Below are 23,537 nucleotides of genomic sequence, written 5' to 3' on the forward strand. Positions count from 1 at the left end.
CCCTTTAAATATTTTTTTCCTTTATTGATTTTAGAGAGAAAGGAAAGGAGAGGAAGAGAGAGATAGAAACATCAATAAGAGAGAACATCGATCAGTCACCTCCTGCATGCCCCACACTGGGGATTTGGCCCACAACCCGGGCATGTGCCCTGACTGGGAATCAAACCGACGACCTCTTGGTGCATGGGTCAATGCTCAACCACTGAGCCACACTGGCCAGGCCATAAAATATTTTTGATTCCTTTTCACATATTGTGTTATACTTCTTAGGCAATGTATCCATATCAAATAGTAATATAAAAATAAAACAGGCATGGAGACATTTATTTTTATTCTTCCCTCCCTCCTTCCCCATCTCTCTCTCTCTCTCTCTCTCTCTCTCTCACACACACACACACACACACACACACTCTCACACACTCAATACAATTCCCCCAATACCACCACCACTATAGCATGCAAGATAAATTAGATATCAAGTTATATGAAGACTGAATCTAAAATAATTTGTCGTGAATGGCCTGAAAGTGAAATTATATAAGGCTTTCAAATTATTCAAGAATATATTTTTTCAATATATTTTCCTGAAGTTCAGTTACTCAAATACAGTTTGTCTTTACAATGAAGGTTTCCCTGTGTAGTCCTTTTTTCTTACTCATTCAACTGTGTTGCTTCTCATGTGCCCCTTGCCAGAGTTATTGCAACAATTTTTTAAATACACTATTTAAATATAATTAAATATGTTATTTTGTCTTTTGTTAAGGTAATAAATTTAATTCTTCAGTTAATTAAACATGCAAATATTATTCTATCATATCCACAAAACCTAGGATTGGATTGTAAAAAATATTCTGTAGACAGTCTAAAACAATGATGCAAAAAAAATTATCATTGTAAGTAAAGCATGCTATTTCAAACCAGCAAGAAGTCAAGAAGTTCTGTTAAATGGATGCTTTGCTACTTGCAATAAACATCTAATGAACAATCAATACTGTTAAGATTGTACTATACCAAAACTATCAGGGGTCTCTGCTGAAGATACCTTCTTCGCTGGCTTCACAATGGCAATCTCAGGTTTGGGATATCTGCACGCTAAAAATATTTAAAAATCAAAATGTATTCAAGCAATAAAGTAAATAAATTATGTATAAATAAAAAGGGTATATAAAATTTTGAAGTGAAACATGCTTGAATATTGGCAGTCCTACTTTGCACAGTAGTGTGGGATCATTAAAATGATAATGCAAGCTGAAACAGTGCAAAATCTTAATAACCAATAGAGAAAATTACAATTGGTCTTTGATCTTTAAACTTTTTTTTTTACAAACACTGATATCCCTTTCACAAGAAAAATTGTCTGGAACTATGTATGGTGACAGATGTTAACTAGACTTTTTGTGGTGATCATTTTGCAATATATACAATTTTTAAAATATATATATATTTTAATATTTTTTCTTTATTGATTTTAGAGAGAGAGGAAGGGAGGGGAAAACAGACAGAAACATCGATGTGAGAGAGAACATCTTTTGGCCGCCTCCTGCATGCCCCCCAGTGGGGATCAGGCCCACAACCTGGGCATGTGCCCTGAACGGGAATTGGACCGGCAACCTCTTGGCACATGGGTCGATGCTCAACCACTGAGCCACACCAGCCGGGCAATATTACATCATCTTGTACAAATTTTAAATCATCTTGTACATCTAAAACTAATATAGTGTATGTCAATTATATCACAATAAAAATATTTTTAAACTCTTCCACTGAGTTACAAATATAATGAAAATTTTTGAAATAATAAAACTAATGTTTATTTAGTATACCATAATTTAAAATATTAGAAACACTGATAATTAAAGTGTTTTATTTATTTATGTTTAATTATCAAAGGTAGCTTCAACAGTGCTAGTACTCCTCATTATATAACACAATATGGAGCAAGCATCTTTTCTATGCCTTGGTGAATTGTCACACTTCTAAGTTTGCATTAACTTTCATATTTTATCTTTTGTATTTTCAATGTAATAAAATATCTCTGAGAGTTCCTTTAGTGTGGAGTGTGTACCAGAGTCACTTCCTCTGGAATATCTTCATCCTTTTCATCACAATCTCCTCACTCATGTCCATACATTCGCCTTCTCTAGGCTCCTTTGGCTTCATATGTGGAGTCTCTCAAATAGCAGCAGTTCAACAGTGTCAACATTCCCACATCTTGGAGGACTGCCTCAGCTGAAGAATGCTGCCTCGCTCAAAGCTCTGCGCCCTGCCAGGGCAGTCCACACCCAATAGCTCATGTTCAGGGAGGTAGAGGCTCAGACCTCTCACACAACTCAAGACAACTCTGAAGGGTCACCCTATCTCTAGAACCCTCCACAGGGTCAGCTGAGGCTTCTACTGAGGCTGTATCACTTTACTTCTAACTCTGCCCAAACCTGCTTCCTTCCCTTTCTTCCTAAGGTAAGGATTCCAACAGCACTCCCCAATAAATTTCATACATGCTAATCTTTGTCTCAGAGACTGCTTCCCAAGGAACTTAACCTGTGATAGGGTAGATAGGGCTTCAGGTCAGTGACATAACCTCAAATGATCTGGGGTGGGGTGGGGCTTATTGTACTAAAAACATTTCTATAAATTTGAGATTGTTTTAAAATTTTATAAGTAATATAAAGTTAGGTGGGGAAAGCACAATTACACTAAAAATTTCCCATTGTATAGCTATAAAATCAGTGTTAAGAATTCACATTTTTTTCTAATGTCATTAAGATTTTTCTCACACGCAAATGTAAAATTCTGTCAGCTCACGAAATGTGCCACATCTTACATTATCACTCTCACATCTGTCTTCCTGTTCCCTTTCACAATTCAAGCATGCCTGAGTTTATCTATGTGACCTCTCCTCTTTCCCACCTTAAAACCAAAAACAAAATCACCTTCTATAACCTTGCTACTCAGAATATGGTTCCTGGACCTGCAGCACTGAAATCACTTGAAAATTGTTAGAAATGCAGAATCTCAGGCCCCATGTCAAACCTACTGAAACAGAATCTACATTCAGCAAGATTCCCAGATGATTTTTATATGTACTTTAAACTCTGTGAAGCAAGGTTCTAGTTTCCACTGTGGGATATGGAGAGCTACCAAGAGCATTGTCATCTCCCTTATAGTGAAATGAAGTCGAACTAATTTAAATTCATGACTTATTTCGCCCTGGCCGGGTTGGCTCAGCGGTTAGAGCGTCGGCCTGCGGTCCAGAGAAATCCCGGTTCAGTTCCTGCTAAGGGCACGTACCTCGGTTGCAGTTTGTCCCTGGCCCTGGTTGGCTTGTGCGGGTGGCAGCCACTCGATGTGTCCCTTTCACGTCGATGTTTCTCTCTCTCTATCTGAACAAAAAATGGAAAAATGTCCTTGGGTGAAGATAAAAAAAAAAAACAATTAAAAAAAATAAATTCATGACTTATTTCAAACCAAATCTATAAGAGAATAAAGTCACAGGGAAAACAACTTGGTCTAAATTAAAAGAGAGGCAGGCACCTGCTAGGACAGGGGGGACATTAGCACTTGCTTACTTGGGCTCAATGCAATCAGACACCCTAAGAAGAGTACAGCTAGAAGAGTAGGGGAACAGGTGAAGGCAGAGTACAACCTGGTGGGACACTGTGAAGGCACCGCCATCACATAAATTGGGGGAGTCCACACTTTCTTGCAGATTATTTCATCATAAATCCCATCAGACACAAAAAGTAGAAAGAGAGGGAATCTTAAGAAAAGTGTCCGTCGGGCCGGTATGGTTCAGTGGTTGAGCGTTGACCCATGCACTAAGAGGTTGCCAGTTCGATTCCTGGTCAGGACACATGCCCAGGTTGTGTGCCTGATCCCCAGTGGGAGCATGCAGGAGGCAGCCAATCGATGTTCTCTCTCATCGATGTTTCTACCTCTCACTTCCTCTAAAAAAATCAATAAAGAAAATTTTTTATAAAAAGAAAAAGAAACTGTCCAATTTGATGCAGACCTCCAGGAGTGGAAACGCCGTTGTGCAGAAGGGACATGAAATTCTAACTGGATCCTTTTTCCAATCTCTCCTATGAGTCAAAAGCCTGAATCTGTGAGAAGGGCAAAAATACTGTCAGGCAGGGTAACCAATCGTCCAGTTTGCCAGGGACTATCTCCGTTTTAGCACTGAAAGTCTCATAGCCCAGGAACAAATGTTACCCCCTCGCTCTTGGGTATTTTAATTTGAAAAATGGAGTTTCCAATCATCTTCTTGATTTCTATAAGCTACTTACCAAAGAAAAGGAAAAGATCTTACCTGCTAAAGGGCCTGCACATTTTCTACACAATGCTGCTATAATGTGGTGTGATTTGCTTACCTGTGATATTTTATTTTTCTCTGATGAACTAGAATTCTAAACAGAACTGTCTGTAAAATGAGTATACCAGTAACAAATATTTAAAATAAGTTCACAGACTTCAAACCTATGAGTAACAGATAATCTCAGTACTCAAGCTACTATAGTAGTACTATCCAAAGTTCCCTTTAAAGAGTTGAATCCTTCCTTATAGATACTCCCTCCTCAGCTGAATAAAATCTGCTTCTTTCCACATAGTTCCTATAAAACTGCTTCTGACAAAGACATCAGTCTCTTTTGTGTTAAATCCTATGCATCTTCTCCCCCCGCCACCCCCCCAGCCTTCCCCTACTTGACCTATCTAAAGCATCAGATCGTTTGCACCATCTTCTTCCCTTCGCTTCTGGAATACATTATTCTTGTTATTTTTCCTGTCTTTGTGGACACTCCTCAGTCTCCTAGTTCTGGTTCTTCTTCCTCTTCCCTTCCAATAAACATTGCTGTTTTTGAGTCCTCTCCTAGATCTTCTTCTCCATCTACAGTTGTTGACACTCATACTTACAATTTAAGCTTAAACTTCCCCTATGAGCTTAGATATATTATAAACACAAACACACACAAGCGCGCGCGCGCGCGCACACACACACACACACCCCTAATTACCTGATATCTCCATTCACATTCACAAAGGTATCTTAAACCTGACATGTCCAAAATTAATACTTTAATTTCCATCCCCCCAAATCTATTTTTTCCCAAGACTCTTCCCTCACAGTTAATAGGACCATCTTTTACTCAATCACTAGTCAGAAACCTAAATCCTCACTTTCTATTTTCTTTCCCTTAGTGACCTGACCCTTTCTAACCCATCAGCAAGTCCCATCAGTTCACTCTTAAATACATATCTTGAATCCACCTTCTTTATATCTCCATGGCCACCTAGTTTTAAGCCACCATCATCCCTAGCCTAGACTACTATAACAGTTTCCTAAGTGGTCTCCCAGCTTATGCATTTGCACCCTTCAATTAGTCCATCAGCAGTCAAAGTGCTCTTTAAGTTCCATTATTTCACTCACTCTTGTGTTTAAATCCTTAAATGGCTTTCCTAAGGTTTACCTAGAAAGGCCCTGACGAATCTGGCTTCTGCCTACCTGCCCATCTCATCTCATTCACATTTCACCTTGTTCATAAAATTTCACCCACATTTGCTTTCTGTAATTCCTACGCTATGCCAAGTCCCTTCCTTTCTCAGGGTCTTGATATTTGCTATCCTTCTCAGAATGCTCTTCCACCAGCTGTCTGAATAACTGACTTCTTAATCTGTATTTTCAGCTTAAATATTACCTACACAAAGGCCTTTTCAGATCGCCTTATCTAAATGTCATTCTGTTTATTTTAATAGCAGACTATCTATAATTATATTATTTATTTACTGTATTACTCATATCTTTTCTCTCTCAAAAAAATGTAAGCTTCATGAGAGTATTATGCCAACTTAATTCTCTGACATACCCCCAGTGTCTATTATATAGTAAGGAGAGTAACAAATATTTGTTAAGTAAACAAATTTTCAAAGTTTGGAAAGCTTTCCTATAAATAGTATGTTAGATATTTTTTATAAAACTCATTCAAAAACCTAAAGAAAAATTAGACTAAGTTAAAAATTAATGACACTTAGGAGTACCAAATCCTAATTTTCTGACTTTTCCAAATTCCTCAAACAATTTATGAACTTTTTTTGCACATTGATTTTATTTTGATTTACCTTATTTTCAAAGTAACAATGCCATATTTGCTTTTGCATTGGATGCTGTATGTTGTTTAGACATATAAAAAATAGACTAAGATATGTGACTTTTTTTTTTTTTTTTTATCCTCACCCGAGGACATTTTTCCATTTTTTGTACAGATAGAGTAGGAGGAAGAGAGAGAGAGGGAAACATCGATGTGAAAGGGACACATCGAGTGGCTGCCACCCGCACGACCAACCAGGGCCGGGGACAAACTGCAACCGAGGTACATGCCCTTAGCGGAAACCGAACCCAGGTCTCTCCAGACCGCAGGTGGACGCTCTAACCTCTGAGCCAAACCGGCCAGGGCAGATATGTGACTTTTATTGAGCACTTGAGGTGTAACCTATTTTCCCCAGCATGTGTTAAAAACCCCAGGTATAAATACCCAGAAAGGTGTAATAATGAGAACAGGGGTTTTTGAGTCAAACAAAGATAAGTTAAAAATTCTATTCTGCCCCACAGGTTGCAGGATTTTAGGCAAACTCTTAGCTTCAGCTCTTAATCTATAGAATAGGGATGGATAATTCCTTCTCTAAGAGAAGTACACAGAATAATTACATGAAAATTCACTTAGTTCAGTATGTTTGACACATAGCAAATACTTGATAATTGCTAAATAACTGTAGTGACAATGGTGTTAGCAATAGCAAGAGTGGTAGCTGCAGAATGTCTTCTAAAAAATAAAAAAACAATTTTACAATAGAAATTCAGAAGTTGTGTTATAAAATACCAGGCTGTTTTCTAAAGTACAAATGTTTTTAATAATACAGTGTACTAAATAATCTAACCTAAAACTCAGAAAGAAAACAGAAAATCTAAATAAAACCAAGTAAGAAAACTATTCTAACATAATTTCCCTGAAACTGTAAGATCTAAACATAGTAATACCTCAGTTAATTAGATGCTTAAAAATGATCTTTTTTAACAGCCACAATCCAGATTATTAGCAAAAGTATTAGAAGCAAAAGATCTTCTATGTGAGATCCTAAGAGTCAAAGATCAATAACAAGTGATAGATGCAACTGGCTAGCTGGAAAGACAAAGGAAGGTAGTGGTCTATGACCTTTCAATGTGTATCACGATTAAACCCTATTGAGATGCATAGGAGGATCAAAAACAAAATGAGAATGAAAGAAAAAGAAAAACACTATGGAAGAGTGACAAAGAGCAGCCATTTAAAATATTAACAGAAATGCAAAGAAGTAGACGTCCTTACACAGCAGAAAAGAGTTTACCACAACCACAATGGATGAATGAGAACAGGGTAGAATAGTCTAAGGGCACAGAGCAGAAGGGAAAGGGGTACTATAAGCCCAACACATTTCACTACCACTATATGACAGTCTAAGAAGCCTGCCAACTGAAATGGTACAGTGTTCTAGAAGCATGTGATGTCATGACTAGTATGTCTACAAATAAAAGTAGCCCCAAAGAAAATTACTGTATTAAAATACAGTATATACGGATTATGACATCTAACAGAAGTTAAATTGTGCTCATTATACTTTTTTAAAAATATGTTTTTATTGATTTTTTAGAGAGCAAGGAAGGGGGGGGGGGCATCAATCAGCTGCCTCCTGCATGCCCACCTCAGGGGATCAAGCCTGCAATCCTAGCATGTGCCCTGACCAGAAATCGAACCGGGACCTCTCAGTCCATGGGACAGCACTCAATCCACTGAGCCACACTGGCCGGGCTCGTTTTATTTTTTTTTAAATTATTTTTATTAATTTGTTTTTGTTACAGATATTTCTCCTTTTTCCCCCATTGACACCCTCCTCCCCATTCCACCCCCCTTCCCCAGCTTTGTTGTCTGTGTCCATTGTTTATGTATACATGCATATAAATTCTGTGGTTTATCTCTTCCCCCCCCCAACTCCCCTTCTTCTGGGGTTTGTCAGTCTATACCCTGCCTCTATGTCTCTGGGTCAATTTTGTTCATTAGTTTGTTTAGTTCATTATATTCCACAAATAAGTGAGATCATGTGATGTTTGTCTTTCTCTGCTTGGCTTCTTTCGCTTAGCATAATATTCTCCAGGTCCCTCCATGTCATCTCAAATGATAAGAGATCTTTTTTTCCTACAGCTGCATAGTATTCCATTGCATACATGTACCACAGCTTTTTTATCCACTCATCTACTGATGGATACTTAGGTTGTTTCCAGATCTTAGCTACTGTAAACAGTGCTGCTATGAACATAGGGGTACATATATTCTTTATGATTGGTGTTTCAGGCTTCTTAGGGTATATTCCTAGAAGTAGAATCACTGGGTCAAATGGCAGTTCAATTTTTAACTTTTTGAGGTAACACCATAGTGTTTTCCATAGTGGCTGCACCAGTCTGCATTCCCACCAGCAGTGTACTAGAGTCCCCTTTTCCCACACCCTCACCAACATTTGTTGTTTGATGATTTGTTGATGGCAGCCATTCTGACAGGTGTGAAGTGATACCTCATAGTTGTTTTAATTTGCATCTCTCTGATGATTAGTGACACTGAACATTTTCTCATATGTCTCTTGGTCATTTGTATGTCCTGTTTGGAGAGGTGTCTATTTAGGTCCTCTACCCATTTTTAAATTGGGTTTTTTGCCTTCCTTTTGTTGAGTTGTATGAGTACTCAATATATATTGTAAATTAATCCCTTATCTGATGCATCATTGGCAATTATGGTATCCCATATGGTGGGTTCCCTTTCCATTTTGATGATAGTTTCTTTTGCTGTGCAGAAGCTTTTTAGTTTGATGTAGTCCCATGTGTTCATTTTTTCCTTGGCTTATCTTGCCTTAGGTGTGGTATCAGTGAAAATTCTGCTGTATATGATGTCTGAAATTTTGTTGCCTACATTTTCTTCTAAAATTTTTATGGATTCACGAGTTACATTTAAGTCTTTTATCCATTTTGAGTTTATTCTTGTGTATTACATGTTGGTGGTGTAGCTTCATTTTTTTGCAAGTAGTCGCCCAATTTTCCCAACACCATTTATTGAAGAGACTGTCTTGACTCTACTGTATGCTCTTGCCACCTTTGTCAAATATTAATTGGGCATATTGTCTTGGATCAATTTTTGGGTTCTCTGTTCTGTTCCATTGATCCATCTGTCTTTTCTTGTGCCAGTACGAGGTTGTTTTGATTACAGTAGCTTTGAAATATAACCTGATATCTGGTAATGTGATCCCTCCTACTTTGCTCTTTTTTTTTTTTTTTCAAGATTGCTGTGGCTATTTGGGGTCCTTTTGGTGTCATATAAATTTTTGGAGTGTTTGTTTTGATTCTGTGAAATATGTTGTTGGTATTTTGATGGGGATTGCATTAAATCTATAGATCGCTTTGGGTAGTATGGACATTTTAATGATGTTAATTCTTCCAATCCATGAACAAGGTATGTGCTTCCACTTTTTTATATCTCCTTCTATTTCTTTTTGCAATGACCTGTAGTTTTCTGTGAACAAGTCCATTATTTCTTTGGCTAAGTTTATTCCTAGGTATCTTATTTTTTTTGCTGTGATGGTAAATAGATTGTTTTTTAGTTTCTGTTTCTGTGAGTTCATCACTGGTGTATAAGAATGCCATCAATTTCTTGACATTAACTTTGTATCCTGCTACTTTGCCAAATTCATTTATTAACTATAGATTTTTCATAGGATTTTTGGGGTCTTCTATGTACAATATCAAGTCATCTGTAAATAATGAGTTTCACTTCCTCTTTTCCCATTTGTATCCCTTTTATTTTTTCTTCATGTCTAATTGCTGTGGCTAAGACTTCCAGTATTATGTTGAATAAGAGTGGTGAAAGTGGGCATCCCTATCTTGTTCCCATTTTTAAGGGGAATGCTTTTAGTTTTTGCCCACTGAGTATGATGTTGGCTGTAGGTTTTCCATATATGGCCTTTATTATGTTGAGATACAATCCCTCTATTCCCACCTTGCTGAGTGTTTTTATCAGAAATGGGTGCTGGATTTTGTCGAATGCTTTTTCAGCATCTACTGATATGATCATATGATTTTTATCTTTCATTTTGTTTATGTGGTGTATCACATTTATTGATTTGCAAATATTATACCATCCTTGCATCCCTGGGATGAATCCCACTTGGTCATGATGAATAATATTTTTGATGTATTGCTGGATCCGATTTGCTAATATTTTTTAAGGATTTTGGCATTTGTGTTCATCAGGGATACTGGCCTGTAGTTTTCTTTCTTTGTAGTGTCTTTATCCAGTTTTGAAATTAGGATTATGCTGGTCTCATAAAATGAGTTAAGTATTCCATTCTCTTGGATTTTTTGGAATAGTTTGAGGAGAATGCACATTAGATCTTCTTTGAATGTTCAGTAAAACTCCCCTATGAAGCCATCCGGGCCTGAGCTTTTGTTTGCTGGGAGTTTCTTAATTACATCTTCAATTTCCTTTGTTGTTATTGGTCTGCTCAAGTTTTCTATTTCTTCCTGGTTCAGTTTTGGGAGGCTGTGTGCATCTAGAAATGTGTCCATTTCTCCTAGATTGTCCAACTTGTTGGCATATAATTGTTCATGGTATGTTTCGATGATCCTTTGTGTTTCTGTGGTGTCAGTTGTTAATTCTCTTTCGTTTCTGATTTTGTTTATCTGGTTTCTCTCTTTTTGTTTCTTGGTGAGTCTGGCTAAAGGTCCATCGATCTTGTTTATCTTTTCAAAGAACCAGCTTTTTGTTTCATTGATCTTTTGAATTGCTTTTTGGTCTCTATGTCGTTTATTTTTGCTCTGACCTTTACTATTTCCTTCCTCCTACTAGCTCTGGGTTTTTCTTTTTGTTTACTTTCTAGTTCTTTAAGTTGTAGGATTAGAAAGTCAATTAGGAATTTTTCTTGTTTCTTTTTTTATCCTCACCCAACGACATTTTTTTTTTTTTTTTTTTATCCTCACCCGAGGACATTTTTCCATTTTTTGTACAGATAGAGTGGGAGGGAGAGAGAGGAAGAGAGAGAAAGAAACATCGATGTGAAAGGGACACATCGAGTGGCTGCCACCCGCACGACCAACCAGGGCCGGGGACAAACTGCAACCGAAGTACATGCCCTTAGCGGGAACCGAACATAGGTCTCTCCAGACCACAGGCCGATGCTCCAACCGCTGAGCCAAATCGGCCAGGGCCCAAGGACATTTTTTAATATTTTGTTCATATGGAGTGGGAGGGAGAGAGGGAGAGAGAGAGAGAGAGAGAGAGAGAGAGAGAGAGAAACATCAATGTGAGAGGGACACATCAAGCGGTTGCCACCAACATGACCCAATCAGGGCCGGGGACAAACTGCAACCGAAGTACGTGCCTCAGCGGGAACCGAATCCGGGTCTCTGTGGACTGCAGGCCAACACTCTAACCGCTGAGCCAAACTAGCCAGGGTGGAATTTTTCTTGTTTCTTGAGGTAGACCTGTAGTGCTATGAACTTCTCTCTCAGGACTGTTTTCGCTGTGTCCCATAGATTTTGTGTTGTTGTGTGTCCGTTTTCATTGGTTTCCAGAAGTTTTTAATTTCTTCCTTGATCTTGTTAGTAACCCATTCATTGTTTAACAACATGCTATTTAGCCTCCAAGTATTTGAATGTTTTTGTGTGTTTTTATTGTAACTGAGTTCTAGTTTCATGCCACTGTGATCTGAGAAGATGCCTGATATGATTTCAATCTTCTTGAATTTGTAGAGACTTGTTTTGTGTCCTAACATTTGGTCTGTCTTTGAGAATGTCCCATGTACACTTGAGAAGAATGTATATTCTGCAGCTGTTGGGTGAAATGTTCTGTAAATATCAATGAAGTCCAACTGATCTAGTTTGTCTTGTAAGGACTCTATATCCTTGTTCCTTGTTACTTTTTTGTCTAGAAGATCTATCCAGTGGTGTCAGTGGTGTGTTAAAGTCACCCATTATGATCATGTTGCTATTTATCTCTCCCTTGAAGTTCTCCAGAAGTTTTTAAATATATTTTCTTGCTCCTGTATATGGTGCATATATGTTTCCAGGGTTATATCCTCCTGCTGGAATGATCCTTTTAATATTATGTAGTGACCTTCTCTGTCTCTTACTATGGCCCTCGTTTTGAAGTCTACCTTGTCAGATATGAGTATTGCTACACCAGCTTTTTTTTCATTTGCTTGGAAAATTTTTTTCCATCCCTTTACTTTCATCCTGTGTGAGTCTTCTGTTGTGAAGTGGGTCTCTTGTAGACAGCATATAGATGGATCATGTTTTCTTATCCAATCAGCTACCCTATGTCTTTTGATTGGAGCATTTAAGCCATTTACATTTAAGGTAATTATAGATAGATAGTTATTAGTTGTCATTTTAATTTTATGCTTGTGCCCCCCCCCCCATTTAAGGTAATTATTGACAGATAGTTATTAGTTGTCATTTTAATTTTATGCCTGTGTTCCCCTCCCCCTCTCTCTCACACACACACACACCTCTGTTTCTTCTTCTTCTTACAGCAGTCCCTTCAGCATTTCTTGCAGTGCTGGTTTGATGGCGATAAATTCCTTTAGATTTTTTTTTTTTTTTTTTTTTATCCGTGAAGCTCTTTAATTTTCCTTCAATTTTGAATGATATAGCCTTGCCGGATGGAGCAGTCTTGGATTCAGACCCTTGCTTTGCATTACTATGTACACTTCATGCCACTCCCTTCTGGCCTGCAGCATTTCTATTGAGAAATCAGCTGGCTGTCAAATGGGAGCTCCTTTGCAGGTAACTTTTTGTCTCTCTCTTGCTTCCCTTAAGATTCTTCTTTGTCTTTAATGTTTGCCATTTTTATTATGATGCATCCAACTGTGGGTCTTCTGAGGTTCATCTTGCTTGGGACTCTGTGTTTCCTGGACTTGTGTGACTTTTTCCTTTACCAGTTTAGGAAAGTTTTCTGACATTATTTCTTCAGATTCTCTATTCCTTTCTCTGATTCTTCTCCTTCCAGTACCCCTATAATGCGAATGTTGTTATGTTTTGTATTGTCCCACAGTTCCCTTAAACTCTCCTCCTGCTTTTTAAACTTTTTTCCCATTTGCTGCTCTATTTGGGTGTTTTTCTCTACCTTGTCTTCTAAGTCGCTGATTTGGTCTTCAGCTTCTTCTAATCTACTATTGAACACTTCTAAGGTATTTTTCATAAAAGCTATATCATTTTTTATTTCCTCTTGATTTTTATGCATAGCTTCTACCTTTTTATGTGTAGCTTCTTTTTTTTTTTTTTTTATCCTCACCCGAGGATATTTTTCCATTTTTTGTACAGATAGAGTGGGAGGGAGAGAGAGGAAGGGAGAGAGAGAAACATCGACGTGAAGGGACACATCGAGTGGCTGCCACCCGCAGGACCAACCAGGGCCGGGGACAAACTGCAACCGAAGTACGTGCCCTTAGCAGGAACCGAACCCAGGTCTCTCCGGACCGCAGGCCAATGCTCTCACCGCTGAGCCAAACTGGCCAGGGCTATGTGTAGCTTCTTACCTCTTTTTTTAAGCTAAAGTAGTTCCCGGTGAGCTCTTCATAATTCTTATTAAGTTACTTGTAGTTCTCACCAAATTGTTTGAGCACTATTAAAATCACTGCTTTGAATTCTTTACCTGCCAAGTTGCTTTCTTCCATTTCCTGTAGTTCCTTTTCCAGTGCGTCCTCTTTTTCTTTTCTTCGGTGGTTGTTTCTTTGTCTCCCCATTTTAGCCGTGTGGTAGCTCTATATCCAATGAAGGATGTTTGGATGTGTAAGCAGCTCACTGTATATCAAAAAGGCTACTGTGCCTCCCAGACTGTTCTGTTGCGTGCCGCCTCTTGCTTGCTGTGGATCCTGGAGGACTGACGACTGGGGGCTGGTATTGGTGTGTCCTGTTGGGTGCTGCTGCTGGATTGCATGGGCCCCTCTGAAGCTGTGTTCCCCACTGGTCACTGGTGCCTGTAGCTGTATTGCTCAGGCCCTGCTGGAGCAGCACTCCCTGCCCACACTTTGGGCCGCTGAGTCGCACAGGTCCCTCTAGATCCCCGGCTTCCCACCACTCTGTGGGCTGCTGGGTCGCACAGGTCCCTCTAGATCCCCGGCTTCCCACCGCTCTTGTGGGCAGCAGTGTTGCACAGGCCCCGATGGAGCCCCAGGTCCCGTTGCTGGTGGCTGGTGAGTGCTGCTGCCCAGCAGGGCTCCGCTGCAGCTCAACCTTTGCTGTGGTTTTTGGGGATGGTTCTCTGCTGCTGGTCTGTGCTTCTGTTGCCTGGGGATGGATGTCTGCTCCCCAGCCTCTGTTGCTGGGGGTATATCTCGACTCTGATCCGGCTGCTACTGTGGAGGATGGCGCTGGGCTCCCGGCCAAATGGCCGTTCGCGGTTTCCGCAACTGGCACCTTGACAGCTCCACTACTGTGCACTGGTCTGTGTTGACACAGGGTGTCCACTGGTCTGATGGTGCCAGGTGCACTGGTAAGCTCAGGTTGCTGAGCCCTAGCTGCTCCACTCAGGGAAGACCCGGGATCTTCCAAAATGGTGGGACCTCCCAGCAGCACAGGGAGAAGTGTCCTGAAGAGCCGCTTACCGGGTAGCCGGCTGCTCCACCCACAGCACAGGAACCTTCTGCTCCACGTCTCTGCACTGCACAAGTTTGGTCATCCACCTTCACGTCCACTCACACTCTCTCACACACTCACCCTTCCTCTGGTCCTGCCTGCCACCATCTTTTTTCTTCATTATACTTTTACTAAGGCAGACAAAAATGCAGTATTATGTTCAAATATGCTTCCAACAAAATCTATCAAAGTAAATGTTTCAGAGCTCAAGAGGAATGACATCTTGTTACCTGCAAAGTCCTTTGTCTAGAAGATCTCTCTTTACCAGAGGGTTTGAAGTAACTAAGTTATTATATTTTAACATCTAACTTCCTGTTTTTAATGTGGTTGTTTTCATTAACTTAAGGCAGACATTAACCTATGAGTCAAACACAAGGGGTGAGTCCTATAAATCTACATACTAATTAATTCAGCTGACTGGAGAAAAATGTTAACAAAATCTTTACTCAGAGATTTAGTCTCTATTTGTTCCAGTTAGATTTACACTGACATGCCAAAGAAAACCAGACAAAAGTGTGGTTAGGCAAAATCATTACTATTTTTAGAAAAACTGAAACTATTAATGGTTCAATATCAGATCATCCCCAACATTCAAAACCAACCATTATCCATTATCTTTAGTTGCAACTGACCTTCTCGATGACCTTTAAGTTGCAGACTTTATATTTCAATTTTCCTATCCACAAATTTGTTTATAAAAATTTGCTTGTCATGATTGCTATAGAAAGTTAGCAATAAGTGACTACTGAGATAAACAACACCAAATTAATTACTGGTGAATTAAACACTATAGCAGTGTTTAACTTATCTGAAGGCATACTTTTAAGTGTCTAATATTTATAATTTAGTCAAGAACTTAGAAATTAAGAAACACCGCAATCAAGGAAAACAGTTATCACAAAGCTCATTTTATTGACAGACAGGTGAGGAGTCTGATAGGAAGGTAAGAAGTTACTCTTCTGTCCTTACCCAGAGACAAATAAATGTAAAATAAAGCAATGAACTAGAAGCAAAGAGAATACACTGAAAACAGCAAGTATCAATGTATGATAAAAGAGAAGAGATAAGGCAGAGGACTGGAGAAGAAACAGCTTTTAGCATTTCATATAAAGCAATGACTCTCAACCAGGACAATTTTGCTACCCTCCTCCTCTTTCCCCCACTTGACATCTTCTACATGGAACATTTGGCAATGTCTGGAAACATTTTCAGTTGACATAATTGGGGGTGAGGTGGGTAGGAGGGTGTCTCTGTCATCTAGTGGGTATAGAGGACAGGGATGCTGCTAAATATCCTCTGTGAAGTACAGCCCCCACAACAAACAATTATCCAGCCCCAAATGTCAACAGTGCCAATGTTGAGAAATCCTGATATGGAAGAAGGAGTTCTATAATTCTCAATATATAAAAGGAATCACTGTACTAGCACTCAGCATAAGAATTAATGTTCAAATTTTTTAAACAAAAACATAATATGTTGCCCTGGCCAGTTTGGCTCAGCAGTTAGAGCTTCGACCTGCAGTCCAAAGAGACCCGGGTTTGGTTCCCACTAAGGGCACGTACCTCAGTTGCAGTTTGTCCATGGCCCTGGTTGGGTTGTGTGGGTGGCAACCACTCGACGTGTCCCTTTCACGTCAATGTTTCTCTCTCTCTCTTCCTCGCTCTCTCTCCCACTCTATCTGAACAAAAATTGGAAAAGAGTATCCTCAGGTGAGGATAAAAAAAACAACAACAACATAATGTTAATGATATGCATTAATAGAGAAAGATGTAATACAAGATTTCTAACAGAAATGATTCATTTTTAAAAAATGTACTGATGGAAAGGAACAAACTACACCTATTAGGTATGGTCATCTACATGAAATACCTCCTCCTAATTTCTCTTCCCTTGAATCTAGACTGGCCTTAGTGACTTGCTCAACCAATAGCATGCAACAGAAATGACATTCTGGGACTTCCAAAGCTAGGTCATAACAAGTTGGATTGTAGGTTGAATAATGGCCCCCAAATCTGTCCACATCCTAATCCTCCAACCTGTGAATGTTACCTTATATGGCAAAGAGATCTTGCAGGTGTGATTAAATTAAGGATTTTGAGAGAGTGAGATTATCCAGGCCCTAAATATCATCACGGGGATCCTCATAAGAGGGAGGCAAAAAAAAGTTCATGAATGAGACATATGACAATCAAAAGCAGAGATTAGAGTGATGTGGCCAGGAACTAAGGAATGACAAAAGCTGGAAGAGACAAGGAACAGATTTTCCTATGACGCCTCCAGGACAGAACCTTGCAGACACTTTTATTTTAGCCTTCAAACCTCCAGAATGCTAAAAGAATAAATTTGTTGTTTTAAACCACTAAATTAGGAGGAATTTGTTATAGCAGCAATAAGAAACTAATCAGTCTTAGCTTCTATCTAGCCCCCTTGGAACATTTTCTCTGGGATCTTGGCCTATCATCTAGCTACTATAGCATCCTGAGATTGTTATGCTGGTGCGGTCACATGCATCTACTCTGGTCAACCGGTCCAGTTGAGCCCAGCCTTTCAGTTATCTCCATCAAAGTGCCAGACATGAGTAAAGCCATCCTGGACCCTGAAACAAGCCCATCTTCCAACTGAAGTTTATAGGTGACTTCCATAGAGACCACATGAAACAGATGAATCATCCAGCTAAGCCCTGACTATATTCCTGACCCACAAAATCAAGAAATATAATAGAATGGTTGTTGTTTTAAATCACATATAACTCTAGACATCGAGTTACATGTAAGTGATGATTAAAGACTGTTAAATAGCATGTATCAATTTTATAACGGGAAATAATCTTATTTGTGTTATCTATTCTCTACTGGCAGTAATCCCCAGTAATAGGGGCCACTCCAATATGCCCAGTAACTCTAAGAATTAAGCTTGTTGGAGTATACTAATTTAATTAGGTTCTTTCCACATTGGTAAAATAATTGATTGTGGCAAAGCTTCATTTAACTTATCTAGGCCCAAGATAAACATAAGTGCTCATCTTATTAGATATCTCTCACTTCCCCTAACTCAATTCACATTTCATATCCTCATCCTGGCCCTTCTCTGGCTGGTCTAACTGGGGCTATACTTCCCTTATTCCTCTTTTACTATTTCAACAAAGGCACTAAAATATCTTTATTCACATATCTTAAATTAGAGTATGAGATGTTTTCCTTGACCTCTTTCTTATTTTCTTTGAGCAAAAGCCAACATTATCTCCAATTCTCCAAGAGATTAATAGCTTAACAGAGTTTCTACTTTCTCACATAATCCTGAACAACAGACTGAGAAAAATGGAGATACTCCCCTTAAGAGTCCAAGATCTTTAGTGGAATCAGAATGCCATGAAAAACCTTATTTTTAAGTATTTTAGGCATCCACTTTAATATCAGCTTTTTATCTTCCAGCTTTTCATTTTGACAAAGGCCCCTATGCTATATGCCAAGTTCTTAAAACAAAGCTCCTCATCTACCTTAAATAATCACAAAAAGTGAGAAACTACAAAACCGTAGTTTAGAATTATATGGTGTGTCTATGTGGATGTAGATAAATGGTAAAAAGCAAACATAAATATACACAATTACCACTTATATAGCAAAAGAGAAAAAAATGCAAGCTGATTAAGATCTAACATTGATAGAAAAACTGCTCTGTTCACCTCAATACATCTTTTATTTGTTATATGTAGAAAGAATCTCATTTTAAAAATAACTTAAGTTCACAGATAACAAAAATATTCCCTAAGAAACTCCTTTTTTCAAATCAAATCTTTTACTGTGTCTCCTCAAAAGCAAACTCTTATCTCTCCATGTAATTCTCTGGTAAACATTAATTACATCTTAAATAAGTGTGCAAGGCACCCTCTAAGATGCCTTTCAATGATTTCCACCTCCTAGCTTTACACTGTGTACAGTACCCTCCTAAGACTGAGTAATAAAAGACCATGGCTTCTAGCTTAGACTCTGTCATCACTTGTTCTAGAGGAAGCCAACTGCCACATCTTGAGAATACTTAGGCAGCCCTGGGGAGAAGCCTGCATGGCAAGAAATCGAGACTTCCAGCCAACAACCATGTGAGTGAGCCTTCACGGGAATGGATCTCTCAGTCCCAGTCAAGACTTCATATGATGCAGCCCCAGCTGAAAGCTTGATTACAACTTCATGAGAGATCCTGAGTCAGAAATGTCTTGCTAAGCTGCTCCAGAATTCCTGATCCTTAGAAACTGTGAGACAATACATGTTTGTTGTAAGCCATTATATTTCGGGGTAATCTGTAATACAGCAATGTACTAATACAATGAACACTGCCATTGCCCGTCCTTCAAAAACCAAATTGCTACACATTCGTCCCTCAGTATCTATAGGTTTTGCATTTGGGGATTCAACCAACCAAAGATTTAAATATTTGGGCGGGGGGGAGTTACATGTTGCTGACATGTACAGTGTAGTTAGGCCTAGGATGGTTGTGTCTGCACTGAACATGTACAGACTTTTTTCTTGTCATTATTCCCTAAACAATACGGTATAACAACTATTTACATAGCATTTACATTGTATTAGATATTATAAGTAATCTAGAGAGGATATAAAGTATATGGGGATGATGTGTGTAGGTCATATGCAAATAGTATGCCATTTTATATAAGCAACTTGAACGCCCACAGATTTGGGTATCTACGAAGGGTCCTGGAACCAGTTTTTAAAAATAATTATAAATAAAAATTGTAATTGCAAAAAGTGGGAGACAAATTTGTTTTAAAATCTTGGCTAAAATTAAAAGGCAACTATAATAATGTCAGCTTGCCAGCCCTACTTGTAAAAACAATGACCTAACGATGTACTATCAGGAGGATATGAGCTGTTTCTGGAAAAAGACCAGGTTGGGCAGGTAAGTTGAGAACACAACATCAACTTTTTTTAAATTGGGGAGGAAATCCGTTTGTAATTTTAAAATCACAATATCCTAAGAAGCCATGATAAGACATCCCACAAAGTAGGCAATATCTATTTGATTCTATTGCTTTATCTTGTTATAAACCATATCACATGTCTGCTGATAAACACATAAGAAAGATAACAGCAAAAGTACCAAATTTCAGCAGTAGATTCCACTGACATATAGGAACATGGATGATTTTTTCCCTGTAATGTTTCCACACTAAGTCCAACATACTCCTACAAGCAACCTTCCCAAGGACACATAAGATTTTCTAGAGTAAAAAAAAAAGCCCTTTTAAAAAAATTTATTTCATTAGAAAAAGCACTAAGTACACACACATTTAATGCATGAATTGGGTATTTAAAAACATTCAGTGAGCGCCCTAGCCAGTTTGGCTCAGCGGTTAGAGCGTCGGCCTGCGGTCCGGAGAGACCTGGGTTCGGTTCCCGCTAAGGACACGTACTTCGGTTGCAGTTTGTCCCCGGCCCTGGTTGGTCGTGCGGGTGGCAGCCACTCGATGTGTCCCTTTCACGTCGATGTTTCTCTCTCTCTCTCCCTTTCTCTCCCTCCCACTCTATCTGTACAAAAATTGGGGGAAAAAAAATGTCCTCGGGTGAGGATTAAAAAAAATAATAATAAAAAAAAAATAAAAACATTCAGTGAGCAACATTAAAAGAAAAACAGGAATTTTACATTTGTCTGGGAAAAGAAATATTCATTTCAGCAATGGAATGAACTGTATTCATTCGCAACATAATAATTCGGTAATTTATTAGTGATGATTTCAGTTATCTCCATAGTAAATATATGTATTGATACTGAAAAAAAAGAAAAGAAAACACTAAGACTGTCCTAAAAATGAAAGCAGTAGCATCAATTAAGTGTCATTTGAGTCAAAGGGCAATAATTTAGTCATCAATATTGGCAAAAATAGTAGATTTGAACTTTGAAGTTCTTTAGCTTATAAATAGGAGATAAGCATTCTCTCTCATATAACTTAACATATTTATTAAGTCTAATTAATCCTAACTGATCTCCATTGACTGAAGTTTATAGATCATTTCCAGCATACTTAAAACCATGTTAAATTTTAAAATATTATCTTCATTGGAAAATGTAGCATCTCTATTGCAATGTACAATAGGTATGAAGTAAAATTTACCCAGGACATGCCTTTTCAAGAACTGCCATAAAATTTTATTAATAGGGCCCTCCGATCTTGCAATAATCGTCCTGCAGAATTTCAAAGAAACTACTTAGAAAAAGTCAAATGTGTGCTCAAATAATCTTATCCAAGGAGAACTTCAGCATGTGAGTGTCTATATTGTTTTTCAAGGAGCTCATTTTCAGAACTGAATATTTTAAAACTACATACTGAGTACATACATAGCTTACAGAATATGCTAGCCTTCTATTATGACAATATAATATGATTACACATTTAAAAAAGAAATTGATTGCAATGTGACATTTTTCCTGTAAAAGCACTGTGGGTAGACAATGTCTTGAATCATCCAAAACTAATTGGTTCACAATTCCCTGAACTGGGGGGAGTGGTCAAAAGGCACAGCTAATAAAAAGTTCTGAAGTAGTATAGATAGGTCACGCTTATATGAGGTAGATAAATCTTTCCTCCATTCCAGTGCATAAGCCAAAGAAACACTTTCAAGTGCCTGTGACAAATCAAATGCCATGTTCCAAAATCAGTGTGCTCTAAACTTAAGGAATCTACAGAATGGTTATGTACCTACCAACTTTGGGGGCGTGGGGCAGGGGGGAAGAAAACTTCTAATTTTCAAACACATCAGAATGTAACACAAAATAGTAGCAATACATTGTCTGTATTACCATATTTAAATGACAAGACTATTTTAAGACTGAATGATTTTATCGTTTGCTCCTTTCATCTTTTTGATTTTATGAATTTTTAGCTTTTTCAGCTGGACTCAAATTCTGACCTACCAGCATTCTGCATTGGTTTTAAAAATATCCTATTTTAACATGTTGGCTTAAAAATAGCTTTGCTTTCACCATTCCAGATTAGGATGAGCAGAAGCCTGCTTTTTCGTGTAGAGCCACAGATTCCCAGAGAAATACTTTCTTGTTAACTTAATTCTTTCAACCTCCGGGGACACAACAAAAACGAGTTTAACTAGCGAAGCACCGAATTTATATGGGCTTGCAAGTGTGTATCTGCAGTTGCTGGTTTGATCCATTCTTTCCATTTCCCAGGGAAATGTTTCCTTTGGCTGCTCATATGCATGCAACTAGATATGAGTGCAAACAAGCAGCCGAGAGCATCTCTGCCTTATGAAGCAACATCCCTTCTTATAGGCGCCCATACATCTTTGTTTCATAACCCTTTAGGAAAGTTTCTTCCTCCCTCTAGGGTTTGTAGCACTTTCGGGGGAAGCAGGCATGCCGTGCCACCTGCAAGGCTGGACATTCACAAGAAAGCATCAAGGACTTGGGGACCAGAGGGCTGGGGAGGGGAGGCACACCGCAAATCAGACCAGTATCGGTTGGCAATTTGGGCTGAAGCTCGGGCTTCTGGAGCTGGGGAGGAACCGGTCAGCCCGGCGTTGGCCCTGGCAGCCTGGCTCGGTCGGCGCCTGTTCTCCCCGCCCCGGGGACACTCAGGAGGCGGAAAGTTCCCCCCTCCGACGTCCCAGGCGCGGGGCCAGGCAGGCGAGGGGGGCCGGCGTGTGGGGCGGCGGCGGGGGTCCCAGGCCGAGGGGCGGCACGGTTTCCCGGGCGCAGGCGGGGCAGGGGGGTGCTGGCCCCGCGGGCTCACCCACCAGCCCCCTTACCTTGGGCGATGGCGATGGACTCGAAGCGGTGCAGCTCCTTGAGCAGGCAGCTCCGCTCGGTGGAGTGCAGGCTGTAGATAAAGTCGCGCGCGCCCTGCGCCGTGTTCAGCGCCTCCATGGGCTCCTTGGGGTGGGTGCCCAGCGCCCGGGGCCCGCCGGGGGAGCCTCCGGGGCACGCGAGCGCCAGCAGCCCCCGCCCGCAGCCACACCAGGACGGCAGGCGGGGCGCGGCGGCCGGGCCCGGCCTCAGGCTGCGCGCGGTCCAGCTCCGCAGCAGCGGCAGCAGCCGGGACATGGCGGGCTGGGGCGCGGGGACCCCGGCGGCAGTCCGGGGGGCGATTTCTGGCGAGGCTGAGGCTAGAAGAAGGAGCTGGGCTCAGCCGACCCCGCCCCGATGTCCTCCAGATGGGCAGCCGAGGCGCCGGGCACCATGCACTCCCCGGGCCCGCACGGCTCTCGCCTCCTCTGCCGTCCCTGTTCCCTTCCAAAGGGCCCGCGGCAGCTCCGGTCCCTCGGACGGGGAAAAGTTTGTCTGAGGCGGCCGGGCCGGGAGAGCCCCGGGAGGGAGGGCGGGCGGGCGGTGCGGGCCGGCGCCTCCTGCCTGTGGAGGAGCGGCGCGGGCGGGCGGGTTCCGCGAGCGTTTGTGTCTGTCGGTCCGCCTTTCCAGAGGGATGAGTCAGCCACGCGCCGCCCTCCTCCGGCGCCGCCCTTCTCTCCCGCCGGCTTTCCCACCCTCTTGCCCGCCCTTGTTCCCACTCGGAAAGGCTTCTGCGCCCTCGGAAGCGGCCGCGCTCTCCAGCCGCCCCGCCGCCGACACCGCTAGCGGCGGTATGAGGGGTGACGGGGCGGGGCGAAGGCAAGGGGCGTGGAGGGGCGGGGCCGCGCAGGCGCATTCCTCCGGCTCGCGGGCCGCGCCGTCTCCCGTTTTGGGGGCGTGCACTGGCGTGCTCACCTCCTCGGGTGCGTGGAAATGGAGGCAGAGAGGGCTCGCCCGGGTTGTGCTGGCATCGGTCGCCTTAAGTCCAGCGGGGAAAGCAGCGAGGGATTGAACCCCTCGCCCGGCC

General features: G+C 40.7%; 1 protein-coding gene across 2 annotated transcripts in view; it reads right to left on the reverse strand.

Annotated features, from left to right (window-relative positions):
* TMEM65 (transmembrane protein 65) overlaps window positions 1-23,292 on the reverse strand; it is a 53,353-nt gene extending 30,061 nt beyond the window's left edge. The window contains exons 1-2 of one of the 2 annotated variants that reach the window (XM_036264436.1): window positions 22,474-23,021; window positions 1,012-1,092 (exon numbers count right to left, since the gene is read on the reverse strand). In XM_036264436.1, the coding sequence (XP_036120329.1) occupies window positions 1,012-1,092; window positions 22,474-22,768 (376 nt within the window). In that variant the 5' untranslated portion in view covers window positions 22,769-23,021. Of the gene's footprint in view, window positions 1-1,011; window positions 1,093-22,473 lie in introns of both variants that reach the window. The other variant, XM_036264437.1, reaches the window with a different exon arrangement.
* Between the last annotated feature and the right edge of the window lie 245 nt (window positions 23,293-23,537).

This window comes from Molossus molossus, unplaced genomic scaffold (assembly GCF_014108415.1).
Source record: "Molossus molossus isolate mMolMol1 unplaced genomic scaffold, mMolMol1.p scaffold_m16_p_16, whole genome shotgun sequence".
NCBI lineage: Eukaryota > Metazoa > Chordata > Mammalia > Chiroptera > Molossidae > Molossus > Molossus molossus.